The 25,127-nt window shown below is 41.0% G+C and overlaps 1 protein-coding gene across 7 annotated transcripts in view; it reads left to right on the forward strand.

Moving 5' to 3' along the window:
* Positions 1 to 185: 185 nt before the first annotated feature.
* ARID4B (AT-rich interaction domain 4B) overlaps positions 186 to 25,127 on the forward strand; it is a 156,901-nt gene continuing 131,959 nt past the window's right edge. For 4 of the 7 annotated variants that reach the window (XM_047088580.1, XM_047088585.1, XM_047088583.1 and 1 more), the window contains exons 1-2: positions 187 to 596; positions 1,437 to 1,491. In XM_047088580.1, coding sequence (XP_046944536.1) covers positions 1,486 to 1,491 — 6 coding nt within the window. In that variant the 5' untranslated portion in view covers positions 187 to 596; positions 1,437 to 1,485. Of the gene's footprint in view, positions 597 to 1,436; positions 1,492 to 25,127 lie in introns of all 7 variants that reach the window. The other 3 variants (XM_047088584.1, XM_047088582.1, XR_006963703.1) reach the window with 3 other exon arrangements.

Below are 25,127 nucleotides of genomic sequence, written 5' to 3' on the forward strand. Positions count from 1 at the left end.
AAATGGCGTCGTTGTTTGTATCCCGAAGACCAATGAGAATAGGGTGTAGGCGGGTTCTAAAGAACTCTAACCAATCAGAGGTCACCTAAGAGGCCATCCGGGAAAGAGGTAGGGGAGGGGAAAATATCTAGGGGAGGGGAGAAAGAAGGGAGGGGGGCACTTGGGGTTGGGGGGGGAAAGCGATGTTTGCCCGTCAGTCGAGTCCGGAGTGAGGAGCTCGGGCGCCGGAGCGGAGGGAGACTCTTGTGCTTAAGCTTGCCGCCGCCACGGCCACCGCCTGGACCTTTGCCCGGAAGGAGCCGCAGAGGGTCTGGCGCCGCCGTCCTCTGGAGGGCAGCGCGATTCGGGGCCCGGACCTCCAGTCCGGGAGGGATTTTTCGTCGTCCCCCCCTCCCCCCAGCGAGGGAGCCCGAGCGGCCGCCAAACAAAGGTACCAGTCGCCGCCGCGGGAGGAGGAGGAGCCGGAGCTTCAGCCTCAGCAACCGCTGGACCCGCCGCCCTTCTTCCCCCATCTCTCCCCCGGGCCTGCTGGTTTTGGGGGGGAGTAGGGGAGGGAACTCTGGACGTGCCAGGGTCAGAGCTCGCCTCCGAGGAAGGTAGGGACATTTTCTGAGGCTTTCGCGGTCTCGTAAGGGGGTCCTTTCGGGAGTCACTGGGCCTGGCCGAGGAGCGGGGGAAGATCGCTCGGTGGTCTCGCCGGGAGCCCGGATTGGGGGCCTCGGCCTCCCGGGAGCCCCCGCCCCCCGTGCTGTTGCCGAGTCCGAGTCGCCCCCCAGCCTGGCGGCCGCACACTCAGCGGTTTAGCTGCTCCGGGCCGCGGTGGGGGGCCCGGGCCGGCGCGGGGGGCTGTGCCGCCTCCCGGCCCCTCGGTCCTCTGGCGGTCCCCGCGGCCAGGCGGACGGGGATCCCGCTCGCACTTGTCGGGTGTCCGCCTCAGAACGGGACGTGGGCAGAGGCTGCGCGGTGGGTCGGTCCTGCCCGCGGCCCTCCTCCGGCCCGCCTGGCCTCTCCGCCGCCCCCCACCCCGGGCCCCTCGAGCCCGGGCCTGCTCCGGCTCGGACGCGGGGCTGCGCGACCCTTTGGGGCGCCGACTAGCTCGGCCGGGCCCGGAGGCCCTCGGGGAGGACAGCCGGCCCCGCGCCGGCCCCCGGGCTTGTTGTGAGTTTCTTCTCTGACAGAAATGGCGTCATTGTCGGAGACGGGAAACTCCGGCGGGTCCCGACAATGGGGACGGGAAGCCGCCGAGCTGTGTAGGTGGCCGGGTTTGCGGGGCTGGCGAGGCCAGAGGGAGCCCCTCGTCGGCGTTTCGTGGTTCGGGGGCTGATGCCCGCCACGCTCTTTCTTCGGGGTTCAGGCTTCGCTCGGTTCCCTCCGCCTCCGCCAGTGCAGAGGGGTGCCCGGTGGTGTTGACTGGGTGTCTTTTGTTTTCCCTCCAGGTGCAGGTGAATCTGGTGTTTTCGAGGGGATCGCGGTCCCTGAATCATCATGAAGGTAAGATTGCTTCCAGAAAACGACCTCTGGGGTTACAGAATTGGGGAAGTATGGGGGCTTGATCGAGGTCGTGTGTGGGGCCTCCGAGTTTTGCCGAGGAAGGTGTGTTGGGTGGCTTGGTGCCCGAGCCCTTTGCCGGGAGACGACGGGGGTCAGCTGGCGTGGCTCTCTACCGGCTTTGCTGTGGAGTTGGGGCCACTTGGAGGATATCGCACTGAGCAGAATTCTGCCCTGTAGGACGTCTCCTTTTTCAGGGTAAGGTAGGAGGAACTGCTTGAATTAAAGTGTTTTACAAGGTAAAACAGAAAAAGCAGGTCAAGTAATCCGACTCTAGAAACTGAACTGTATTGTGCTTCTATCGATTACACTGATGAAAGAAAATCTCATTTATTGCGTGAACAGTACTGTGAATTTTTAGCAGAGGACCTCTAGGGTTAGCCATGAAAGTGATCTTAATTGAGAAATCCTTAAAGAGAATCTTTATGATCTTTACACAACTCGGAGATAGCAGTTGCCCCTTGTATTTCCTGGGATTTAGCATTATATGGTTTATTTTTCTTTGTTGATCCGTAAATTGTCAGATGTTGTGGTAAAAACCAATGTGGATTGATGTGGAAAGCCCATGGCCGGGTTCCTCTTAAATGTAAACATGTTAACTGAATGGAGGATAGTGTCTAAAGGGTAGAATTTACTTAGTCGGTGGAAGAAATTATAGCAATGGAAGTACTGGTTGTTTTTTTAGAGAATATGTAATTGAATGCTGTCATTTTTTAATACACTGTAGGATAAAAAGCCTTAGGTGTCTGAAATGTCTAGATTCAACTGGTGGAACTTAGACACTAGACAGCTTGTTCACCCGTGACAAATTCGGAAGTGCTTAAAAGGGTAGAGTGTGTTTACGAGTGTAGAAATGTGAAATAGTATGTGATAGTATGTGAAAATATAAATGTTGTCTACTTTGGATAGTTCCTTTGAATTATTTAAAAAAAAGTTTTCTTCGCTTGTCTTCAGAATCAAGACTTTTTATAGTATTGCATCTAAATGGAAATTTGTAATGTTTGTGTTTATGGAAGAAGTAAATGCTGTGGCCACTTAAATATTTATCAGCTATACAAAGTAAATTTAGTCCAGTGTTGGTTTTTTTGGGTTTTTTTTTTTAGTGTTTTTTTTTTTTTTTTCCGTCTTGAGTTTAGGGTGTTTATAATCTAAAACAGTTTATACCTGAAACAGTTTATATCTGCTGAATTCCTGTCTCACCTTCATGTAGATGAAAAAAATGATCAGTGATGTCTCTGAAATGAATCCCTTTTGTTAGTCACAGATGCTAGCGGTGACTCTTGTGACCTATGTAAAACAGAGACAAGTAAATTTGTTAGGAAAAACTGTGTATCTTCCTCGCTGTTGGATGAGAATTTAAGAAAAGTGTTGGGTTAAATAACACCATAAATTCAGAAGCTGAAAAACACAGGATTTAGTTTGTAATAGATGTTGTAATATGTCATAGTTCCCTGTATATTGCCTGGCACATCTTAGGTACTCTGTTAATGTTTGGTTAAAAGAAATGTAGTTAAGTTGAAGGTCCTTTAGATTTACATTTTCTTCCTTTCATTTCCCTTTTTTTTAACTTGTGTGTTTAAAAAATGAAAGTACGTTGGAAACTTTAGCCTTAAAAGTTTCAAAATATTAGGCAAATGCAAATTTTTTGGTATCATTTTAGAACTACTAATTTTAAGTGCTTAGCATTTCCATTATTATTGCCTTTAGAAAAAGGTACTAGTAATGTTGAGTTATTAAAGTAAATTTCTAGTTTTGTGCAAAAAGAACTTCCTGTTATTGTACGTGTAGTAAGTCTTCTCTTTGGGAGTCTATTAATAATCAGTAGTACTACAAACTTAGCTTATTTCTTACAACTTAATTTCTTATATGCTGAAAAGTTGAGAGGCTGCCCATGATTGGTATTTTCCTTTAACAAAATTGCAATTCAAGAAGTATTTAGTAGTGATTATATTGGGCTTAAATCTTTTATGTGTGTGTGTGTGTGTGTGTGCTCCCAGTTTCCAAATTGTAATGACAGCTGAGCGATAGAAGGATTTGTGCTATTTCTTAGATCTTACCAAACATATTCATACTTCGAGGTGAGCTTTTAAGTTTTTATTATCTGTTTTATTCAAGGAATTTTTTTATTTTATTAAGTGACAGTATACTGATGTCATTGGAAGAGTGCTTAGTAATACTTTTCTGGTTGTTGCATTAAAATGTATGTATCGTTTTAAATATTATATGTTTTAGCGACAATTTTCCTGTAGTACGTGACTTCAAGAGTGTATTTAAATAAAAGTCCTTTACTAATTAGAATGCTCTATCTTGTAATATTTTTGCCCAGTGTGGTTTTGAGAAATATGACTGTAGCACAGAAGCAATAAAAAAAAAAAACAAACCTATTAATTGTGAGAGAGCACCAGTGCATGTAGGGGAGGGGCAGAGAGAGAATCCCAAGCTGACAGTGTGAAGCCTGATGCAGGGCTCAGTCCCACGAACTGTGAGAATCTGACCTGAGCCAAAACCAAGAGTCAGATGTTTAACCGACTGAGCCACCCAGGCACCCGAAAAGCAATTTTGTTCTTAACAGAGGTCATGTTGTTGGTGTGATGTTGGATTTTTTTTTTTATCCTTTCTATAGATCTTTCAATGTCAGTAATAGCATGTTATCAGGAAATGATAGTTTATTGAAAGTTTATTACTGATTCCAAGACTTGATTATGTCAGATTCATTTCCTGCTTTTTTTTAACGTTTATTTATTTATTTTGAGAGAGAGAGAGTACACACACATGCTCACCCGATCGGGGGCAGGGCAGTGAGAGGGAGAGAGAAAAATCCCAAGCAGGCTCCACGCTCACCACGGAGGCCTATGCGGGGCTCTATCTCACCATCACAAGACCGGGACCTGAGCTGGTATCTAGCGTCAGATGCATAACCGACTGAGCCACACAGGCGCCCTTATTTCCTACTTTTTCCTAACTAAAACTTTGTTTCTACGTTGTGCATGTTATTAACATCTCTCATTACATTGCAGTAAATTTTCAAGTGAAGTGGCAGAGGCTGGACATTTCAGAATCTTTATGGGAGAAGTGATTTAGATGGTTATGCTTAGAATCTCCGGGAGATGGGCTTTTTCAGATGTTCCATTCTCTCAGTAATCACTGGCATAGAACACAGAAGTAATGGATTGTGTACAAATGCCCTTTGCTCGCGTGCCTGTGCACACGCGTGTGCGTGTTCTCACCACCCTGCCCCTTCCCTCCTGCCTGCTTTCCCCCTTTCCTTTCCCTGGCTCCTCCTTTCCCTTTTTGTTTCTTTTACTTTTTTCCTCTTGTCCTTCTTTTTGTTCATTTCCTCTTTCCCTCTCCTCCTCCCTCTCCCGTCCCTCCCTCTGCCTTTCCCCTTCCCCCTTTTTTTTTTCTTTCTTCCTCTTCCCCCCTACTCCCTTTCACAAATCATTCATTTAACAACAACCCCTTCCATGCGTGGGGCAGTGTGGAATGCAGGTGAATACTCTCAGAACTGCTCTCAGGGAGCTCCCAATTTAGTAGAAGACAAAGAAAAATAAAGCAAAAAAACATATACCCAGTTGTAAGAGTATTGACGGCAATGTACGGTAATTGTGGTAAGTGCTGTGGGAGGGCAGAAGAGGACATCTAAATCAGAGTCATGGAAAGTTCTCTGGTGGAATTGACATCTAAGCTCAGTGTTAAAGCTTTCATTTGGCAAAGAAGGGTAGAAAAGAGTGTTTGAGTCAGAAAGGGGACTACATACTGGAAAATGAAAAAAACCCCGAGATGGTGTATATGGAAAGTGTAAGTCGTTCACTGTGCCTTGCTTAACTTTGAAAGCATGATGTGTTTGGGGTGGGAATAGGAGGGCAGTGATAGGAAATGAGGCTGAGTGAGGGGGTTGAAAATTTTCTTGAAAGGTACATGGAAGCACGGAAGGTTGTTAGGAAAGAGTAAGGATGATGGATTTCTATTCTGGAGTGGTCACTTTGGTAGTATTGTAGTGAATCCATCAAAAGGGAGATCTAAATGGAAGATCTGGAGATTCCAGATGAGAAGTCCAAGTGAGAGGTGAATAAGGGCTTGAACTAATGCAGTGGGGGTAGAGCAGAGGGGACAGGTCTGAGATATCTCAGAAACTGAATTCAGGACCTAGTAACTCTGGGCCCCGGGGTAAGAGGAAGATGGAAGTTTCTGTGTTGGGTCATGGGATGGATGTTATTGTCATCTGAAGTATGTCGTCCTGAGAGGAAAGCTGTAGTACAGGGTTTCGAGTATTGAAGGGATCTGTAGGATGTCCACATCTACTAGTCCGGATGTAGGATTAAGAGAGCAGGTAGGGTGAGGGGTGTGTGGGTGGCTCCATCGGTTAAGCGTCCGACTTTGGCTCAGGTCATGATCTCACAGTTTGTGAGTTCGAGCCCCGCATTGGGCTCTGTGCTGACAGCTCGGAGCCTGGAGCCTGTATCGGATTCTGTGTCTCCCTCCCCCCGACCCTCCCCCACTCACACACTGTCTGTCTGTCTCTCTCTCTCTCTCTACAGTTAATAACTTTTAACTGTACATCCATAATGTGGCATATGTGTTTTGTTCTATGAATTTGTGGTCTTTTTGATGAACAGGTAATTTTGGTAAAATACTGACTTGTTTTTGTGCCCATTGCTAATTCTTTGTTTCTTTGTGATTTTTAAAAGTAGATTAGATGAGCACATATTTCACTGAAGAATGTGTTTTTGCTGATTCAGTCTGTATATTGTGTACCTTCCACGTACTAGATGTGCTTTGAGGTGTTGAGGATCCAGCAGCGAACAAGAGTTCTTACCCTCATGGAGTTTACTTTCTATTAGGATAGACAGGCACCAGGCAGGGGGGAAAAAAAAGTGTGCTAAGTGCTGTGAAGAGAAATAAAGCATAATCAGGATAAGAGGTTACAGTGACTGAAGGTGTTAGTTTTAGATTAGGTGTAATAAAGGACCTGTTTGTGGAGGTGACATTTAAGCAGCACATGCAACAAGTGACAGAGCGAGCCATTCACCTATCTGGGGGAAGAGCATTCCAGGCTGAAAATACAAATGCCAAGGTCCCGGGGAGAAATGTTTTTGGCCTGTTTGACCTTGGCATACCTTAAGGAACTGGAAGAAAGCCTTTAGAGCTGGCGTTGTAGGAGATGAGGCTAGAGAGATCACGAGGGCCGGTACAGTGTAGGGCCTTGTAGGCCGTGGGAAGTACGTAGAGTAAAATCTGAGTGTTTTAAGAAGTCATTGAAGGGTCTCGAGCAAGAGTGTGAAGTCATCTGATTGACGTTTTTAAACGGTAACTGCTGTTCAGAGAACAGACTGTGGAGGAACAGGAGTGGGAGTAGGGGCGGCAGTGGCATGGCTCCTGGATTAGTTCTGGTGAGATGGTGTGGACCAGGTGTGGGAGGTGGTGGTGTTGCAGGTGGAGATGATAGCATTTGAATGGATTGGAGGGGAAGGAAAAGTTGTGCTTGCTGCTACTAACAGGACTAGCCTCTCTCCCTCCCTTTTAAAATATTTCTGTGGGGGCGCCTGGGTGGCGCAGTCGGTTAAGCGTCCGACTTCAACCAGGTCACGATCTCACAGTCCGTGAGTTCGAGCCCCGCGTCAGGCTCTGGGCTGATGGCTCAGAGCCTGGATCCTGTTTCTGATTCTGTGTCTCCCTCTCTCTCTCTGCCCCTCCCCCGTTCATGCTCTGTCTCTCTCTGTTCCAAAAATAAATAAAAACGTTGAAAAAAAATTAAAAAAAAATATTTCTGTGATTAGTTGGTGGATGGGATTCTTAGAATTGAATACAGCCAAGAAGGCATTCCCAGCTCTTAGCCTTCCTTCATTTGTGAGCCGTGAACATTGAGCCTGAGCATTCCTTTATGTTTTTCTGTTTTGTTTGGTTTTTGAATTTTAGGAAAGGAGGTAAAATTCACCCTTTTAAAATGTACAACTCAAAAAAAAAATAAAGTGTACAATTCAGTACTTAGTATTTTCACAAGATTGTTTATCTATCACTGTTTAAATGCAGAACATTTTGTTTTCCCAACAAGAAGCCTGTACCCATTAGCTCTCACTCCCTGTTCTCTCTCTCCTCTTTCTCTCCCCTGGCAGTTGGTCATCTACTTTCTGTCTCTAAGGGTTTGCCTGTTCTGGACATTTCCTTTCAATGGAATCATACAACATGTGGCCTTTTGTGTCTGGCTTCTTTCACTTAGCATAATATGTTCAAGGTTCATTCGTATTGTAGCCTGTGTCAGTACTTTATTCTTTCCTGTTGGTGAATAATATTTCATTTAGTGGATATACCACGTTTGGCCAATCCGTTCATTAGCTGTTGGACATGTGGTGGATTGTATCCACTTTTTCCCTATTATGAATAGTGCTGCTGTGAACGTTTGTATACAAGCTTTTGTGTGAATGCATATTTTCAATTTTCCTGGGTCCTGGGAGTGGATCTTGCTGTTTTTAGGATAGTAATACTATCTGTGGTAACCCTGTTGGGAAGTGAATGTTTAACTTCAGGTGTTTTTTGGCATTATGTCTAGTGGCCACTAAGGATTTGGACATTTAAACAATTTATTCAACATTTATTGAACACTTAAAGTGCTGGTCTCTCTTTTCTAGCCATTTAGGATATAGCAGTGAACAAAAAGTCCTGGCCCTGTGGATCTTATGTTTTAAGGGAGCAAGGGTGGACAAAGAGAAATAAACATAATAAGTAATCTAGTTTATTAGATGTTAAATAGTATGAAAATAAGAGGAAAGCTGGGTAAGGAGGGTAGGGAATACATACAGGGTTGCGGCAGGCTGTAGTCTTATTTTAATACATTTTTTAATTATTTTATTTTATTAAAAAACCTTTTTTGAACGTTTATTTATTTATTTTTTTTAAATTAGTGATCAAGCATTTTATTTATTTTTTTTTTTAATTTTTTTTTTTCAACGTTTATTTATTTTTGGGACAGAGAGAGACAGAGCATGAACGGGGGAGGGGCAGAGAGAGAGGGAGACACAGAATCGGAAACAGGCTCCAGGCTCTGAGCCATCAGCCCAGAGCCCGACGCGGGGCTCGAACTCACGGACCGCGAGATCGTGACCTGGCTGAAGTCGGACGCTTAACCGACTGCGCCACCCAGGCGCCCGGAATGTTTATTTTTGAGAGAGAGAGAGAGAGCGCGAGCTCATGCGCATAAGTGGAGGAGGGACAGAGAAAGAGGGAGACACAGAATCTGAAACAGGCTCAGGCTCCGAAGCTGTCAGCACAGAGCCCGATGCGGGGCTCGAACACACTAATTGTGAGATCATGACCTGAGCCGAAGTGGGCAGCTTAACTGACTAAGCCACCCAGGTGCCCTTTATATTTTTGTTTTTTAATATTTACTTATTTTTGAGAGAGAGAGACTGTGAGCGGGGAGAGGGGAAGAGAGAGAGGGAGGCACAGAATCTAAAGCAGACTCCAGGCTCTGAGCTGTCAGCACAGAGCGGGACAGGCTGTGGTGTAAAGGTGGCCAAATAGGTATATTGAGAAGACATTGGCACAAATATTTGTCTAAAAGATGTCATTAGTCATGTGGCTTTAAAGACAGGTCAGCATGTTCATTGAACTGCACAGAGGCCAAGGTGGCTGCAGTGGAGTAAGGAAAGAAGAGAATGGGAGGGGGTGGATAAAGGGTATGCAGGTTGAGGGCGGAGCCCATCAGATCACCTAGGACCTTGAAGGCCATTGTTAAGGATCGTGGTTTTCACTCTCGTAGAAATAGGGAACTGTGAGTTATGCAATCTCGTTACAGAGTGGCAGATTTTCATTATATTCTTAAGGGATCACTCTTTGTTGTGTTAAAAACAGGCTGAAGGCAAGTTGAAGATAGAAGCTGACCAGTTAGGAAGCTATTTTAATAGATGATGATGGTGGGATATTAGCCATCACAGTGAGGGGAGTGAGGAGTGGTCAGGGTCTATATCTCCTTTGAAGGTAGAGCCAGTAGTTCCGGTCAGATTCAATGGGAAGGAAGGAGAATTGAGGAGGACACCAAGATTTTTTGGTTGAAGAACTAAAAATCTGGGGTTTAGAATGAAGTTAGGGCTGTGTAATTTTTGGAAATAAGCATTATATTTTATATTTATGAAAAATGCTAACTGGCATATTGCTTCGAGTAATGTGGCTGTAAACAAGATATAGATACGCTTTATTAATTTTTTAGTGATAGATACATTTAAAAGAGTTGCAAACTTTTGTTCTTGATGAATTGCTTAAAAACAGGACTCTTGCAGCACCTGGGTGGCTCAGTCAGTTAAGCATTCTGACCTTGGTTTCAGGTCGGGTCATGATCTCATTGTGAGTTCGAGCCCGGCGTTGGGCTCTGCACTGACACTGTGGAGCCTGCTTGGGATTCTCTAACCACCACTCCCCTCCCCCCACCCCGTCTCTGTCCCTCCCCCTCTCACGCTCTCTCTCAAAATAAGCAAATGTGAAAATAAAAATAGGATTCTTGCCGCTTTCCTTTTGGTGTCACAGAACGAAGATGTTTCTGCATTCATGAGAATTAGAATCTAGTATTCAGTGTGACACTTGGTAAGCAGTGGAAACCATTGTCATATTAATCCTTTTGGTATTTAAATGTTGCGGATTGTAGAAGGTGTGGATTTTGATAAGGCATGTGAAGAAAGTGTGTCAGTATTTTTTCTTTTCAGTTGGGCCTCCTTTATACCTAGTGGACAGTGAACGAAATATAAGCCATAACTGGCTTTTCATTCTCAAGATAATTGAAATTTTTCATTTAATTACTTTACATCAAAATAAGACTGTGTGCATATTTGTTATGTCTTAAACTACTAATCAGTATGTGTATCTTAATTTTAAAAGAGAACTTTTGTGGGGTGCCTGGGTGGCTTCACTCGGTTGAGTGTCTGACTTTGGCTCGGGTCATGATCTCACGGTTCGTGAGTTCGAGCCCTGTGTCGGGCCCTTTGCTGACAGCTTGGAGCCTGGAACCTGCTTCAGATTCTGTGTCTCCCTCTCACCCCCCCCCCCGCCCCCGCTCGTGTGCTATCTCTGTTTCTCAATAAGAAATAAATACTATAAAAAATAAAAATGAATAAGAGAACTTTTGTTATAAAAATGACTACATTTCTGCTTTTGAGAAGGCTGGAAATTCTGACATTCAAGTTTTCCATGGAAGATAATGTGTTTCTGGAAATCTGATAGTTTTCATACTAAGATTCAAGATAGCAGTCAGGTTTGGGGAGGAAAACCATGAGTTTATAAAAGTATATTAACAGTTTACTAGAAAATAAAAGGGTCAGTTTACAGAGACAGAGAAACCAAATTTGGTATTTAACTTTCTATGCTAAGGGTCATATTTTAGGCTGGTTAATAGAAGGAAGGGACAAAATAAAAGGCAAAAAAGAGGGAAAATTTTAAAACAGCACTTGTCTTACTTTGAGTATAATTCCCAGTATTCCTTAATTAATACTTGCTCGTGCTCCACTCAGAAGGTCCAGATATGGGCTTCACGGTTGCTGTAAATCTCTCCTCTCCCCAAAGTTTATGTGCCCAAATTCATGTGGCCATACATTTTCTTGGGGAGATGAATTTCATCAAGTTCTCAGTGGAAACTTTGATACGAATATTAAGAAACACAGCTCTGTAATGTCACCTGTTACTGATCTGCTGCTAATCTTTTTAAAGTTTATGTATTTTTATTTATTTTGAGAGCGAGTGAGAGTGGGGCGGGGGGTGGGGGCAGCGAGAGAGGGAGAGAGAATCTGAAGCAGGTTCCTGAAGTCCCATGTCAAGGTTTTGACAAGAACAGACTGCTGTCTCCTGTATTTGATACTTCTGCTGGGTGTGGATCTCTTATGACAACATAGTCATTGATACCTGTTTACGTTTCTTTGAAAATCACACTTTTTTGTAAGTTTATTCATTTATTTTGAGAGAGAGAAAGCATGAGTCAGGGAGGGACAGAGACAGAGGGAGAAAGAGAATTCCAAACGGGCTCCTCGCTGGCAGCACAGAGCTGATTCAGGGCTCGAACCCAGGAACCCCGAGATCATGACCAGAGCCAAAATTGGATGCTTAACTGACTGAGCCACCCAGGCGCCCCCCAAAAAATTACACTTCTTTTTAATCATTTACTTTCATCGCAGAAATGAAGATTGTAAACTGTCAAAACTTTGAGCAAATGGAATTTAAAGAAAAGATTCACTTTCTACTGACAGGAAAAACTATACTTGAATATGGCTGTAAAAACCATCTTTGTTTAGTTAAAGTGCCCAATAAACAGTGTGGCTTAATGATTAAGAGCATATGGCTTGGAAAGAGAGGTCTTGTTCCCAGTACCGTCTCTCTCTGTTCTTGACTTGGCTGTTGAAGTTTGGGCAGTTATTTATTTTTGCAATGAAAGGAAACGTCATTTTCATTTTTCGCAAAATGGGGATAATAATAGTTACCTTACAAGGTTTGTAAGTACTAAATGAAATAGCATTGAAAATGTTTTACACTACACTTGGCATAGTTCTCAGCAGTCAGTATGTGGTAGCTTTATTATTCCAGTAAAAGCCAGTCACTTCTTTCATAAACTGATAGAGTGAGGATTCTTTAATCTAGAGTGTTTGGGATTGAATTGGGATTCTCCTGTTTACCCAAGTTGTGGGCAGTTTTCTTAAACCTTCTAAGAAGGCTGGTGTCCTTGTCTAAAATGAGAAACATTTATAGTACTTACCTCATGGGATTATTGGGGATGACTAAATGTAATAACAGGATCTATTACATAGTAAATTCGCAATAAATTGTAACTATTATTCTTAGTTCTCTGGAAAGAATGTGCAAACTCTTAATTTAAATACACTTTCAGGGTGATACAGCTACTGTAATCTTTTGTAACTTAAGGATTGATTTGGAAGTTTTGGAGAAAAGTAATTTTGTGATTGAGGTTAAAACCTGTTATTTTTGTCTTTATGAATTCCTTAAAAACAGAGTATTTAATGGAAGGGGAAAACCAGATTTCTTGATTCTAAGAACTCTTTGCTCCCATTTCAGACTTACTTTATCCCAGCCCTTCCTGATGCAGAAGCTTCTCTTAGTAAATATAATACTTGTCCTTTCTTCTAATTTGCTGCTGGTTTGCCCAAATGGGATTCTTTCAAGGGAAAAGTAAATTTTACTTCCAAGCCTAGAGGGTTGTTATTGGATTAGGTGAACCACTGGAGATATTTATTTTCTGGATAAGCATCCACCTCTAGCCTTGCGTATGTAGGGCAAACATTTTTTTCTTCTCTTGATCCGATCACTGTTCTGATGTGGCAGTTAGTCACCTGAAGCTGGTCTGGCATCCTGAGCCTGTGGGGGTGGGGCAAATGCGCGATGGGGCCCTGCCAAGCCTGTCTCTACTCTAGAGAGGAGTAAAAGGAAGGGCGAACAGGCTTGAAGACAAAGGAGCTACTATTGCTGTCAAAGTTTAAATGAGGCAGCTTGGCTTATGCCTATTTGGGAATTAAAAACAAAAAATGTAGCTTTTCATTTTTTCAGTTTTATCTTGGTGAGGATATCTCACCAAAAGACCCATCTCTGTTTAGTTGTTCAGGGATTTTTTTTTTAAAAGTTGTTTTGTGTATTGAGGGTTTTTGACACTTAGTCACCTAATTTTGCTTTCCCCCAACTTAGAGACATATTTTTTTCTAAACGAGTTCTAATTCCTACCAGAATTCAGAAGTTTTTATTATAAAAGCAGTACAAGTTTGCTATAAATATCAAAAATTATAGAAATTAGGGGTGCCTGGGTGGCTCAGTCGGTTAAGTGTCCGACTTCGGCTCAGGTTATGATCTCGTGGTTTGTGGGTTCGAGCCCCACGTCGGGCTCTGTGCTGACGGCTCAGAGCCTGGAGCCTGCTTCCGATTCTGTGTCTCCCTCTCTCTCTTCCCCTTTCCCACTCGCACTGTTTCTCTCTGTCTTTCTCTCTGACAAAAATAAATAAACATTTAAAAAGTTACACAAATTATATGGTAAAGGCACCACTATGTTTCTTTAGCTTTTAGCTTTGGCAGATATGTGCAAACCTCATGTATAGCAGTGTTTAGCATTCAGTTAGGTAATCAGTAAGTATCATTAATTTATTTGAATATTTAGTGCTTCTAGGTGGTGAACAGTCCCAGCAGCATTTATGATAGCCCCTCATAGGCCTATGGATTATTATTACAGCTACTAACTAATAATGAAATCTAACTGCCTGAGATTGCTATGAAAAGGTAAGCTGTGAGGTTAGTGAGGGAGCATCCCTGTGCTGTATGGCTGCTGCTAGAGTAGCTAATGCTGTTCTTGGATCCCTAGTAGCATTTATTAGGAAGGTTAATTTTAGGACACACTACCGTAGGCATTGACCCCTGCAGATGCTTAGGGTCAGAATATGTGGTTTCTAAAGGGTTTTTTTTAACACTAGCATTATAATGTTTTTAAGTGGCACATTATGTTTTTAAAGTTTCATGATCATTCGTTATTCCTTATAATATCCCTTTGAGGCAGGTCAGCAAATTTTTTCCTTTTTTATGGTTGGAGAAGCAGATGCAAAGATGTTGAGTGATTTGCCCACAGGCACACATTAAACCGATGGCAGAATCTGCTCTCTTGTTAGTAAACCAAACCACGCTGCCTCTGTTAGTTATAAGTGAGTAATAAAGTTGTTTCCATTTTGATGCTTTATGGAATAGTGTGTAGTTTAGAAACCTTTTACCTACTTTCTTTATTGAAAGAAAATCCTTTTAAAGCTTAGAATTGCATTGCATCATGATACTAAATATTTGGTGTTAGTTAACTCTTTTCTTAAAAATAGAAAAAAAATCATATGAAAATATATTAAAATGGCCTACAGTGGACTTCATGCTTCTGGGAAAACCTTTACTGGTTTGAAAATTAGTATTGTAAATTAGAGGACAAGAGGACAAGGCTTTGAAGAGTTAATATTTTAAAGTAGGAGCAAAATGAATCCTCAGGTTATATTGCCAAAGTAATTTTGAATTGAAACACTGTGGCCTATAGAGCCAGAAGAGCTTCAGAGATCATGTGGCTCTGTGGATTTAGAGCCCAAGTGTTCTGCCAAGTGACAACTAGGTTACCTAGACTAAAAAACTGTCTACAGTCTGGTTGACATCCCTTAAGTTCTGAGTTTTCCTGTCCATTGGAAACATTCTCTATTTACTTGTTTGGACTTGATTCTATTTTTCCATTCCCTCTTCCCCGGTGTAATAATAATTATTATTCTTTCCTATATGCAACCTTTTTTCCTTCCAGTTGAAAAGAATTCTGACCGTAATCTTCTTGTGTCGATAGAGGGAGGTTGTGGGTGAATTTTCAAATAATAGGCAACTATTGTAAAAATGATTTAATTTAAGGGATCACAGAGAGCCAGAAAATTATATATGCAGTTGGAGTGTTAAGACAGATGTTTTGACATGAGTTGTAAGTCTGTGATAATAAGTAATGGTTAATCCTCATGTACTTTGGTAATTAACACAATCCTATATTGTGTACTAGTGTAAATCCTGTATTTAGTTTAGTAAACATGTAATTTCTGAATGCATCTTTTACTTTTATAATCACATCCCATTAATCCCAAAGTCAAGCTGTCATTAATTTTGTCTTGTTCTGAAATAGTATTAAAATTTTATCACACAGCCTCTGCCCTGGTCATGTTCTTTATGACATCATCAAATTCATCATTGTTATTATCATGTGATAATTTTGCTACTCCTTGTTTAGTCCTTATTAGTATGTGTCAGACATTTTATACATTTTAAAATTTAATTCTCAAAAAAATGCTGAGAGGTACGTATGAACATGCCTGTTTCACAGATGAAAAAATGAAGACTGAGGAGACTGTGTACTTGACCTCAGTAAATTCATGCCACTAGGAAGTGGTGGAGCTAGGTTTTAAGCCTGAGCTGCTCCAGATCTGAGCTCTTACTACTACTAATCCTGTTCTGCCTCTCAGTTAACATACATAGCTTTACTTAGATGTCTGGTTTGCTTAGTCCACAGATGGTTTAGAAATATCCAGTTCTTTGTGAGTTGGGAGTGTGTATGTGTGTTTATGTTTCCATGTACGTGTAAGGGTATTGGGAGAGGAGTTTTGAAATGGGGATAGTGAGAGCTGGAATTACAGCAGGAAAAGGAAAAAGACACTTTTGAAAACTAAGACACACAAGTGTATTCTCGTTTAGTGTTTCAGTTTTCAAATGTGGACCTTGAATTCATCAGGTTTTAATATGTTCCATCTCTCTTCTGCTTTTTTTTTTTTTTTTTTTTTAGGTAATCTCTACACCCGACGTGGGGCTTGAACCCACAACCCCTGAGATCAAGAGTTGCATGCTCCATCAACTGAGTTAGCCAGGCGCCCCTGTTCCATCTTTTTATGGAACAAGGGAAGCAGAAGAATTTAGAAAGATCATTAAATTTTCATAAAGAGTAGGGTTTTGTTCTGGAAAGTATAAACTTATTAAAAAAATTAACTTCTGTGGAATACTTCATTCTTTCTTGGTACTGGGCAGAAAAGTTGCTGTTATATTTTTAAATAATATTTTAAAATTCAGGATTAATCACTATTTAATTTTCTTTAGGAATCAAGAAACTTTTATGTGAGTATACAAGTTGAATTTTGAGGGATTAGATGGGGGAGATGTTTTTGTATGCAAATCAGTGCTAAACGTTACCACTTGCTACTTAGGTTCTTTATAAAACTATTTGGTAAAATCTTGTTCCGTGGTGCCAGATTTAGGTTCCGTATTCGTTTCCTATCGCTGCTGTACCAGTTGCCACAAGTTTGTGGCTTGGAACGACACAAGCTTATTATCTTGTAGTTCTGGAGGTCAGAAGTCAGAAATGGGTGTCTCTGGACTGCATTCCTTCTGCAGGCTCCATGGGAAATTTTCCTTGCCTTCTCCAGCTCTGGAGGCTGTACACAAGCATTCCTTTGCTCCTGTCTTCCCGTCTCTGATTGACACTGCCTCTTCTGCCTCGCTCTTTCACTTGTATCATCACCCTTGTGATTTCATTGGGCCCATCCGAATAATCCAGGATAACCTTCCCATGTCAAGGTCAGTTGATTAGCAACCTTAATTCCATCTGCAGCCTTAATTCTCCCTTGCTGTTTAGCAACATTTTCACAGATTCTGGGGATTAGAAAACAAACATCTCTGGGGAGGCCATTATTTTGCCTACCACATAGGCTCTTTAGTTTAGAAAAATCATTTAGCCTTTTAGGCTTTTTATGTAAAGTGAAATTTATATTTATTGTTCACCACAAAGGAATTTTCATGAAAATGGAAATTCTGTGCCAGTGCAGACAGATCATGCGTAGTATTTACTTGCAATTATTAACAGATGTTTACTGGTTGATCTTACCTGTTGGGTAGATGCTTGGGGTTAGGTGGTCCCCAGCATAACCAGGGGGCTTGGTAAACTCTAGTCTGAATAGTGGAGTTAAGCTTGGCCTCTAGAAGCAGAACAGGATGTCAGTGACTCAGACCCTTCCCAGAGAAGTGAAGCTTCACAAAAAGTTGTTTACTTTTTCTTTGACTCTTTAATGTGGCTCTTTTTGTTTTAGAATTTAGCCTTTCCAGACCTTTGCTTGTTGAGGACATTGAAAATTTATAGCACAGTGTTGAAAAAACAGATGAATGCTTAACTGTCATTTTTTATGATTTGAGTCTGTTTTAGTCTAAAAGATACAATATTTTTTAAGCAGTAGGCTTTTCCCCTTACTATGCTTTTTCAAAGGACTGCTATGGTAATAATTAAGGAGGGTTTCGAGCAACAGGCAGTTTTAAGTCACAATTGCTTGTGATTGATTATTTTGTGTGTGCCTAGTTGATACAGTTTTTGATTCTCCCAAGTTGATCTTGGAGAATTGCTGTTTTTAATGTTTCATTTATTAATTTTTCTTAGAGCCACCTTTTTACTTGGCTAGCTTAAAATGTCTCTTTTTTAAAACAAATTTTTTTTAACATTTATTTTTTGAGAGACAGCGACTGGGTGTGGGTGGCGGACAGGCAGAGAGAGAGGGAGACACGGAATCTGAAGCAGGCTCCAGGCTCTGAGCTGTCAGACAGCACGACGCGGGGCTCGAACTCACAAACGGCGAGATCATGACCTGAGCTGAAGTTGGATGCTTAACCGACTGAGCCACCCAGGTGCCCCTAAAAAATTTTTTTAAACGTTTATTTGTTTTTGAGAGAGAGAGAGAGAGAGAGAGAGAGAGAGCGAGCGCACCTGCTCACAAGTTGGGGTGGGGGGGGCAGAGAGTGAGGGAGACACAATCCACACAGACTCCAGGCTCTGAGCTGTCAGCACAGAGCCCGACACAGGGCTCGAACTCACGAACCGTGAGATCATGACCTGAGCCAGAGTGGAACACTTAACTTACTGAGCCACCCAGGGACTCCATAGCAAAACACTTCTATGTGAACATTACCTAGGTCATCTTGTAAATATTATAGTTGGAAAGAGAAGTCACCTAGTTCTGTCTTGTTACAATACAAACCTGCTTTGAGTAAGTAATTGATAGAGATTTTCTTAGTTTTGTGGTTGGAAAAAATTATTTCTAGATTGCATTATTGTATATTTCTTTGCACACATAACTGCTAGTTAAGTGTGGCCTAAAATAGAACGTGTCTAAAGATTGAGTTGCAGCTAGTGATTTGGTTCTTGCAGTTTGATAGTATTCTCTGTCTCCAGGATATCTTTTCCTGATTCTGAACCTTCTCTTCTCTGTGCTATCCCTGTATTCTTTACGTATTTCTGGTAGCATACCTTTAATTCTCTAATGATAGGCAGTAAATACGGAACAACTATTTTCATAAGTGCATCTGCAAAATCAGTTTCTCAAAGTTGTGTGTGTCTTGAGTTGTAAATTTATGCTTTCAAAGTTTCTGTTTTACATTTATCAAGTGTTTTGTGCAGCATTTCTTAGAAAGTAGATAGGGGCATGATTGATAGTACAAATGATACTGTATTCAAATGGTTATCTGACATTTTAAAAATGAAATCTCAGTACCCCATTTTAATGGAGGTGATAAATTCAAGTACTACTCTTCATTGTCAAACCTCAGCAAAGTTGTATTAGAAGCAAAATGATGTGCTGTCACTCACCTCATCACCCTGATGATAGAGAGATGATATAGTAGAGTAGATTTGTTAGGTTGAAATCCTGCTCTGACCCTTAGCTAGTTGCATGGCCTTACGCCGTTTATTTCTTTGAGCCTTATTTTCAGCATATGAAAAATGGGAAGAATAAAATTTACTTTCTCGTTTTGCTATGAATGAAATAAAACGATACATGCAACATTCTTATTGCTGTGTTTGGTTTATAAGTGCCAAGAAATAGTAACTGTAATATAGAGTATGGAGAGGCCACTTTTATTACAGGTCTTCAAATTACCAATTGCTAATAGTTTAGAGTATGTACTTAGTATGGTCAGAGTGTGCTGCATTATGATAAAACATATAGAGTGCTTATTACCTGTGCACTGATTTACTGGCAGCCAGATTCGTGCAGTTTTGGTTAATCTTTGTTTTTGGAGCCTCACATTTTTTTTCTTTCCTGGTTCACTTTTTTTTTTGGTGCTGTTCATTAAAAAGGGGAATTGAGTGGGAGTTTTTCACTGGAAAATATCTGTTTCGGGGACATTGTCTTTTTGAGACCTATGTTACCTACTGTGCTAACGAGGCACCTGGTGGACAGTGTCTTTAATAAAGTAAAATTCAGGAATATAAATTCAGAGTTCATTATAGTAGAGCCTCAGTGGTTAAGAATATAAATTTTGAAACCAAACTGAATTCTAATCCTCGAACCATAACTTACTTTGGGCATATTCTGGGTGAATTACTTAAACTTCTCTGATTCTTTGTTTTTATTTTTTAAAATTTATTTGTTTTAATGTTTATTTATTTTTGAGAGACAGAGAGAGCATGAGCCAGGGAGGGGCAGAGAAAGAGGGAGACACAGAATCGGAAGCAGGCTCCAGGCTCTGAGCTGTCAGACAGAGCCCAGTGTGGGACTCAAACCCACAAACTGTGAGATCATGACCTGAGCTGAAGTTGGACGCTTAACTGACTGAGCCACCCAGGTGTCCTGAACTTCTTTGATTCTTAATTTAAAATTTCTGAAATGATGATAATGATAAAACTGACCCCCTACTTTGGAGGAATTGAATGAGATAATCCATGTAAAGCATTTAGCAGAGTGCCTAATATTACTGAACAACAGCTGTTAGTTATTAATAAGGATAAATAAATAAGAGAAGGGGTAAATTGGTGGGCAGGTATTCGGATGCTAGAGTATATTGTTTAGAACAGTGTTGTCAAAAAGGAATATAATGGGAGCCATGTAAAAGTTAAGTTTATAGTAGCAGCACTTAAAAAAACAGGTAAAATTTCATTTTAATATTGTGTTTAACCTGGCATATCCAAAATATTGTCATTTTAATGTGTAATCAATATAAAATTATTAATGAGATTGTTATGTTTTTTTGTCACGCTACGTCTTTGAAATCTGGTATGTATTTTACACCTACATCACATCTTGATGTGGACAGTAAGTTGTCATTGGAGGGGCACCTGCGTGGCTCAGTCAGTTGAGTGCCCATCCACGGCTCACGTCATGGTCTCGCGGTTCGTGAGTTCAAGTCCCACATCAGGTTCGCTGCTGTCAGCGCAGAGCACACTTTAGATCCTCTGTCCCCCTCTCTCTGACTACCCCTCCCCCCCGGCTTGTGCTTTCTCAAAAATAAACATTTTTTGTTAATTGTCACTGGAGATCCCTGATCTGTATTTGCAGCTCATAAAATTTACAGTTGAAGAAGTAGATTCTCATGTCCAGATTGTTCTAAGCATACATAAAAGTTTTATAATACCCGAATTGAATATTGGCTTTTAAGGGGCTCCTGGGTGGCTCCGTGGGTTAAGCATCTGACTTCTGCTTGGGTCATGATCTCACCTCCTTCTGTGCTGACAGCTCAGAGCCTGGAGCTGCTTCGAATTCTGTGTTACCGCTCTCTCTCTCTGCCCCTCCCCTGGTTGTGTTCTTTCTCTCTCTCTCTCGAAAATAAATAAACATTAAAAAAAAACCCAGAATATTAGCTTTTAAGTTAAAATTAAAATTAAATAAAGTTAAAAATACAGTTCCTCTGTAGCCACATTTCAAGTGCACCGGTGGCTTGTGGCCCCTCATCTGACACTGTAGGATGTCCCTGTGTGCCTGTGTTCTCTATGGCTCTTCTTAGAGTTGCTTTACGGTGATTAGGTTAAAAGCTTTTTTTTTTTTATATGAAAGTACTCTTGTTAAAATATATGTAAATATTTGTCTATAGGTATTACCTGTCATGTGCCCATACGTTTTGGTTGCTGTTAAAATTTCACATATTTTGCTATTTACCTTTTTATCTCATTTGACTTAGATAATGCATTTTTTGATTTTTATTGTTGATACATGTTTTTATACTAGGATCTTTTTTGGGGGGGTACTTTTTAAAGGGAAACTTAACATTTTAGTGATTTATTTATTATTTTTTTTTTTTAAATTTTTTTTTTTCCACGTTTTTATTTTATTTATTTTTGGGACAGAGAGAGACAGAGCATGAACGGGGGAGGGGCAGAGAGAGAGGGAGACACAGAATCGGAAACAGGCTCCAGGCTCTGAGCCATCAGCCCAGAGCCCGACGCGGGGCTCGAACTCACGGACCGTGAGATCGTGACCTGGCTGAAGTCGGACGCTTAACCGACTGCGCCACCCAGGCGCCCCACATTTTAGTGATTTAAAATGATGAAACCTCTGGTTTTATTTTAAATTTCAGGATTTGTTTCCTTGTTATTTATATTTAAGTTGAAACAAAAACTTGGAAACCACAGTATACTCTAGGTAGCCTGTACACATTTAAGAAAGTATAAATGAAACTTAGATGTAAAGGAAGCACTAGAGATTAGTTTGTCCTTAAAAAGATCTAGAATAGTGATGTGAAGGGGAGGAAGAAGTTCTGCCACTGAAGAAAAACACTCCCTTAAAATGCGGGGTGCCTGGGTAGCTCAGCTGGCTGAGTGTCCAACTCTTGATTTTTGGCTCAGGTCATGTTCCCCGGGTTGTAGGATCAAGCCCGTCAACGGGCTCCACGCTCAGTGGGAGCCTGCCTAAGATTCCCTCTTTATTCTCTCTCCCTCCCTGTGCCCTTCTCCCCAACTTGTGCGTGGTGCATGCATGCTGTCTCTCAAATTAAAAATAAACCAACACTTAAAAAATAAACTGTATTGTGGCTATTCTTTTTTTCTTCTCCGAGGCATCTTTAATGTAGAACAAACTATAGTAATAAAAGCAGCAATAAAAAATGACAGCCAGTGTTTATTGAGTAGTTTATATGTGTTACGTCTTCTTCTAAACACAGATATCTCATTTAATCTTCACGACAACACTATGAGATAGATACTGTTATTATTCTTGTTTACAGATAAGGAATATGAGGCTCAGAGGAAATGGTAGAGATTGATTTTAACGTAGTCCAGCCCCAGAACTTGCCTTCTTTTTTTTTAAAATTTTTTTTAATGTTTATTTTTGAGAGACAGAGAGAGACAGCATGAATGGGAGAGGGCAGAGAGAGAGAGGGAGACCCAGAATATGAAGCAGGCTCCAGGCTCTGAGCTGTCAGCACAGAGCCTGACGCGGGGCTTGAACCCACAAACCGTGAGATCGTGACCTGAGCCAAAGTCGGAAGTTCAACCGACCGAGCCACCCCCACGCCCCCTGGTTTTATCTGTCTGTCTATCTATCTGTCTATCTATCTATCTTTCTATCTATTTATTTATTTTTAATATTTATTCCAGAGCTTGCCTTCTTAACAGCCACACCACCTCCTTATTGGTTTCTGGAGAGAGTGAAAAAGCAAAGGAAAATGGTTTTTTTTCCCCCTTAGTTTTTCTGGCATTCTCTTATGGAGGAGCTGGAGTGGAGTGATGTGGGAGGAAGGGGAGCAGTGTTTTAGCTGTTAATTTGGATTTTTACAGGACTAAATATTTAAATTCCTTCTGGGACAATAAAAAGATACCTAATAAAGGCACATTTTCTTTTACTCCCAGATTCTTTATATCATACATTTAAAAACTGTCAGAGAATCTAAAGACTTTCTTCTGGTCCTAAATGAAACCTTAGATTTCTTTGCCAAGAGAGTGCTTTAGGCAGCCATCACTGATGGGTAAGAATTAGGAATTGAAACTGTGGTGTAGACCTTGATCTCTTGACTCATAAACCAGTGTTCCTTTCTATTGTATTCCAGAGAACAGGTCCATCCACTTCTAAACCATTGCTAAACCAGTGCCCATAGTGATGAGCAGGAAGCATTTCAGTGAGTAATTATTTCCATTATGAATTAGTTTTAGTGTTAATTTTTGACTAGGCTGAACTCTTAGCAGTTGTTATTGGTTGTTAGGATATTAAACCCTTGGATAATTTTAAAAACTGTTTATCCCCTCGAAAAACACAAGTTTTTTTAATGTTTAGTTTTGAGGGAGAGGGAGAGAGAGAGAGAACAAGCGAGGGGGAGGGGGGGGCAGAGAGAGAGGGAGACACAGAATGTGAAGCGGGCTCCAGGCTCCAAGTTGTCAGCTCAGAGCCCAATGCGGGTTTGAAGCTATGGAACCGTGAGATCATGACCTGATTTTAACTGACTGAGCCACTCAGGTGCCCCAAAACACTAACAAAGTTTTTTAATGGATATGAACTTGGTTTGGGTTCACACTTTAAGGTGGTTTTAGAAAATGCGGTGAGAGACTTAGAAGACTGCAATTTTTTTTTTTTTTTGAGTAAGGTTTATGCCCAACGTGGGGCTCAAAGTCATGACCCTGAGGTCAAGAGTCACCTGCTCCACTGTCTGAGCCAGCCAGGTGCCCCTAAAACTGCAGGTTTTAATGAATGAAATGCCTCTGTGTATGGATCGAAGCCAGCTTTTATGGCAAACATTAACAGTGTGGTTTAGTTCCCCATCTCCACACCATTTAAGTTCTAACTTACACTGTCCTGATTACAGTAGTAGCTGTGATTCAGTGTTGATGAAACAAATACAGGGTCCTAGTTAAGCACAATGAAGATCTCACATTAAACTGAAGTAAAATGAAGCCACATCCTACTTAACCACCAGTCTACTAAACATGTATTTAACCAGTCTGGATGGGCACAGTGACTACTAATAATGCAAGCAGTAATTTTTATATGGATAATATGATACAGTAATTGGTTTTTAGATTAATGTATTATTTGAAACATTGTAGTTTTTTTTTTAAATTTTTGGAAAATTCCATGATCCTTAAATTCTGGAGACTCCAAGTGATAAAAATAGATGATATATATGATAATATAACAAATAACCTGGTGATAGAACTTTAAAAGTTTATTATGGAAATTTACAACGTACATTAAAGTTCAGTGAATTTTCACATACTTACCACCTAGCCTCAGCATCGTTCACATTTTGTCCTACTAGTTTTGTTATACTCTCCTGCTCCTTATCTCCCCTCCCCCTCACCATGTAACATTTTATTTATTTATTTATTTTAAATGTTTTTTTAAATTTATTTTTGAGAGAGCGCCAGCAGAGGAGGGGCAGAGAGAGAGTGAGACACAGAATCTGAAGCAGGCTCCAGGCTCTGAGCTGTCAGCACAGAGCCTGAGGCAGGGCTCGAACTCACAGACTTCTAGATCATGACCTGAACTGAAGTTGGACACTTTAACCTACTGAGCCATCCAAGCGCCCCACCATGTAGCATTTTAAAGCAAATTTCATCCGCCTCTTTTTCCAAAGCATAATCACAATGCCATTGTCACAACTAATAATGTTAACAGTAATTCTTAATGCCATCCTATAGTTAGAACACGTTCAGATTTCTCTGATTGTCTCAAAAATAGCTTTTAAATAGGACTCCTTACGTTAGGATCCAAATAAAGTCCTCACATTGCAATTGAAAGATATGTCTCTTAAACCTAGTTTCTTATTCTATAAAGTTTCCTCCGTTTTCATGCCATTTATTTGATAAAGGAACCATGTTATTTAAGCTGTAGAATTTCTTACATTCAGAGTATAGCTCATTGCGTCTGTGTGATTTTGTTTAACCCCTGTTATTTCTTATAAACTGGTAATTCTAAAGGCTTTTTTGATGAGCATACTTCATAAGAGGTATTGTATTTCTATCATATATCATCAGGAGGCACATAATGTTAGGTCGATTCACTTTTTTTTAGTGTTGCTGAGATGGGTCAGTGGTTTTAGGTGGTGTAAGACTTACCTGTTTGTTATAAAGTTCATGTTAACTTTCATTCAGTGGTTTTAGTAGCCACTAATGATTGTTGCCTGTTTATTGTATGAGGATTGCAAAATGATTTTCTAATTCTATCACTCCTACTGCATTTATTAGTTGAAATTCTATATGGTGACTGTAAAATACAGAAATACAGAATAAATGATTATTTTCCCCTCACTTTGCTGGTTTTTAGGATAATTAGTATATGTCCTCCTAAAATGACCAGTGAAGTTGGTTTTGGTTTTTAGTG

Source organism: Lynx rufus, unplaced genomic scaffold (genome assembly GCF_022079265.1).
Source record: "Lynx rufus isolate CCGP_SWC_20201006 ecotype Redwood Valley unplaced genomic scaffold, mLynRuf1.p SCAF_25, whole genome shotgun sequence".
Lineage (NCBI taxonomy): Eukaryota > Metazoa > Chordata > Mammalia > Carnivora > Felidae > Lynx > Lynx rufus.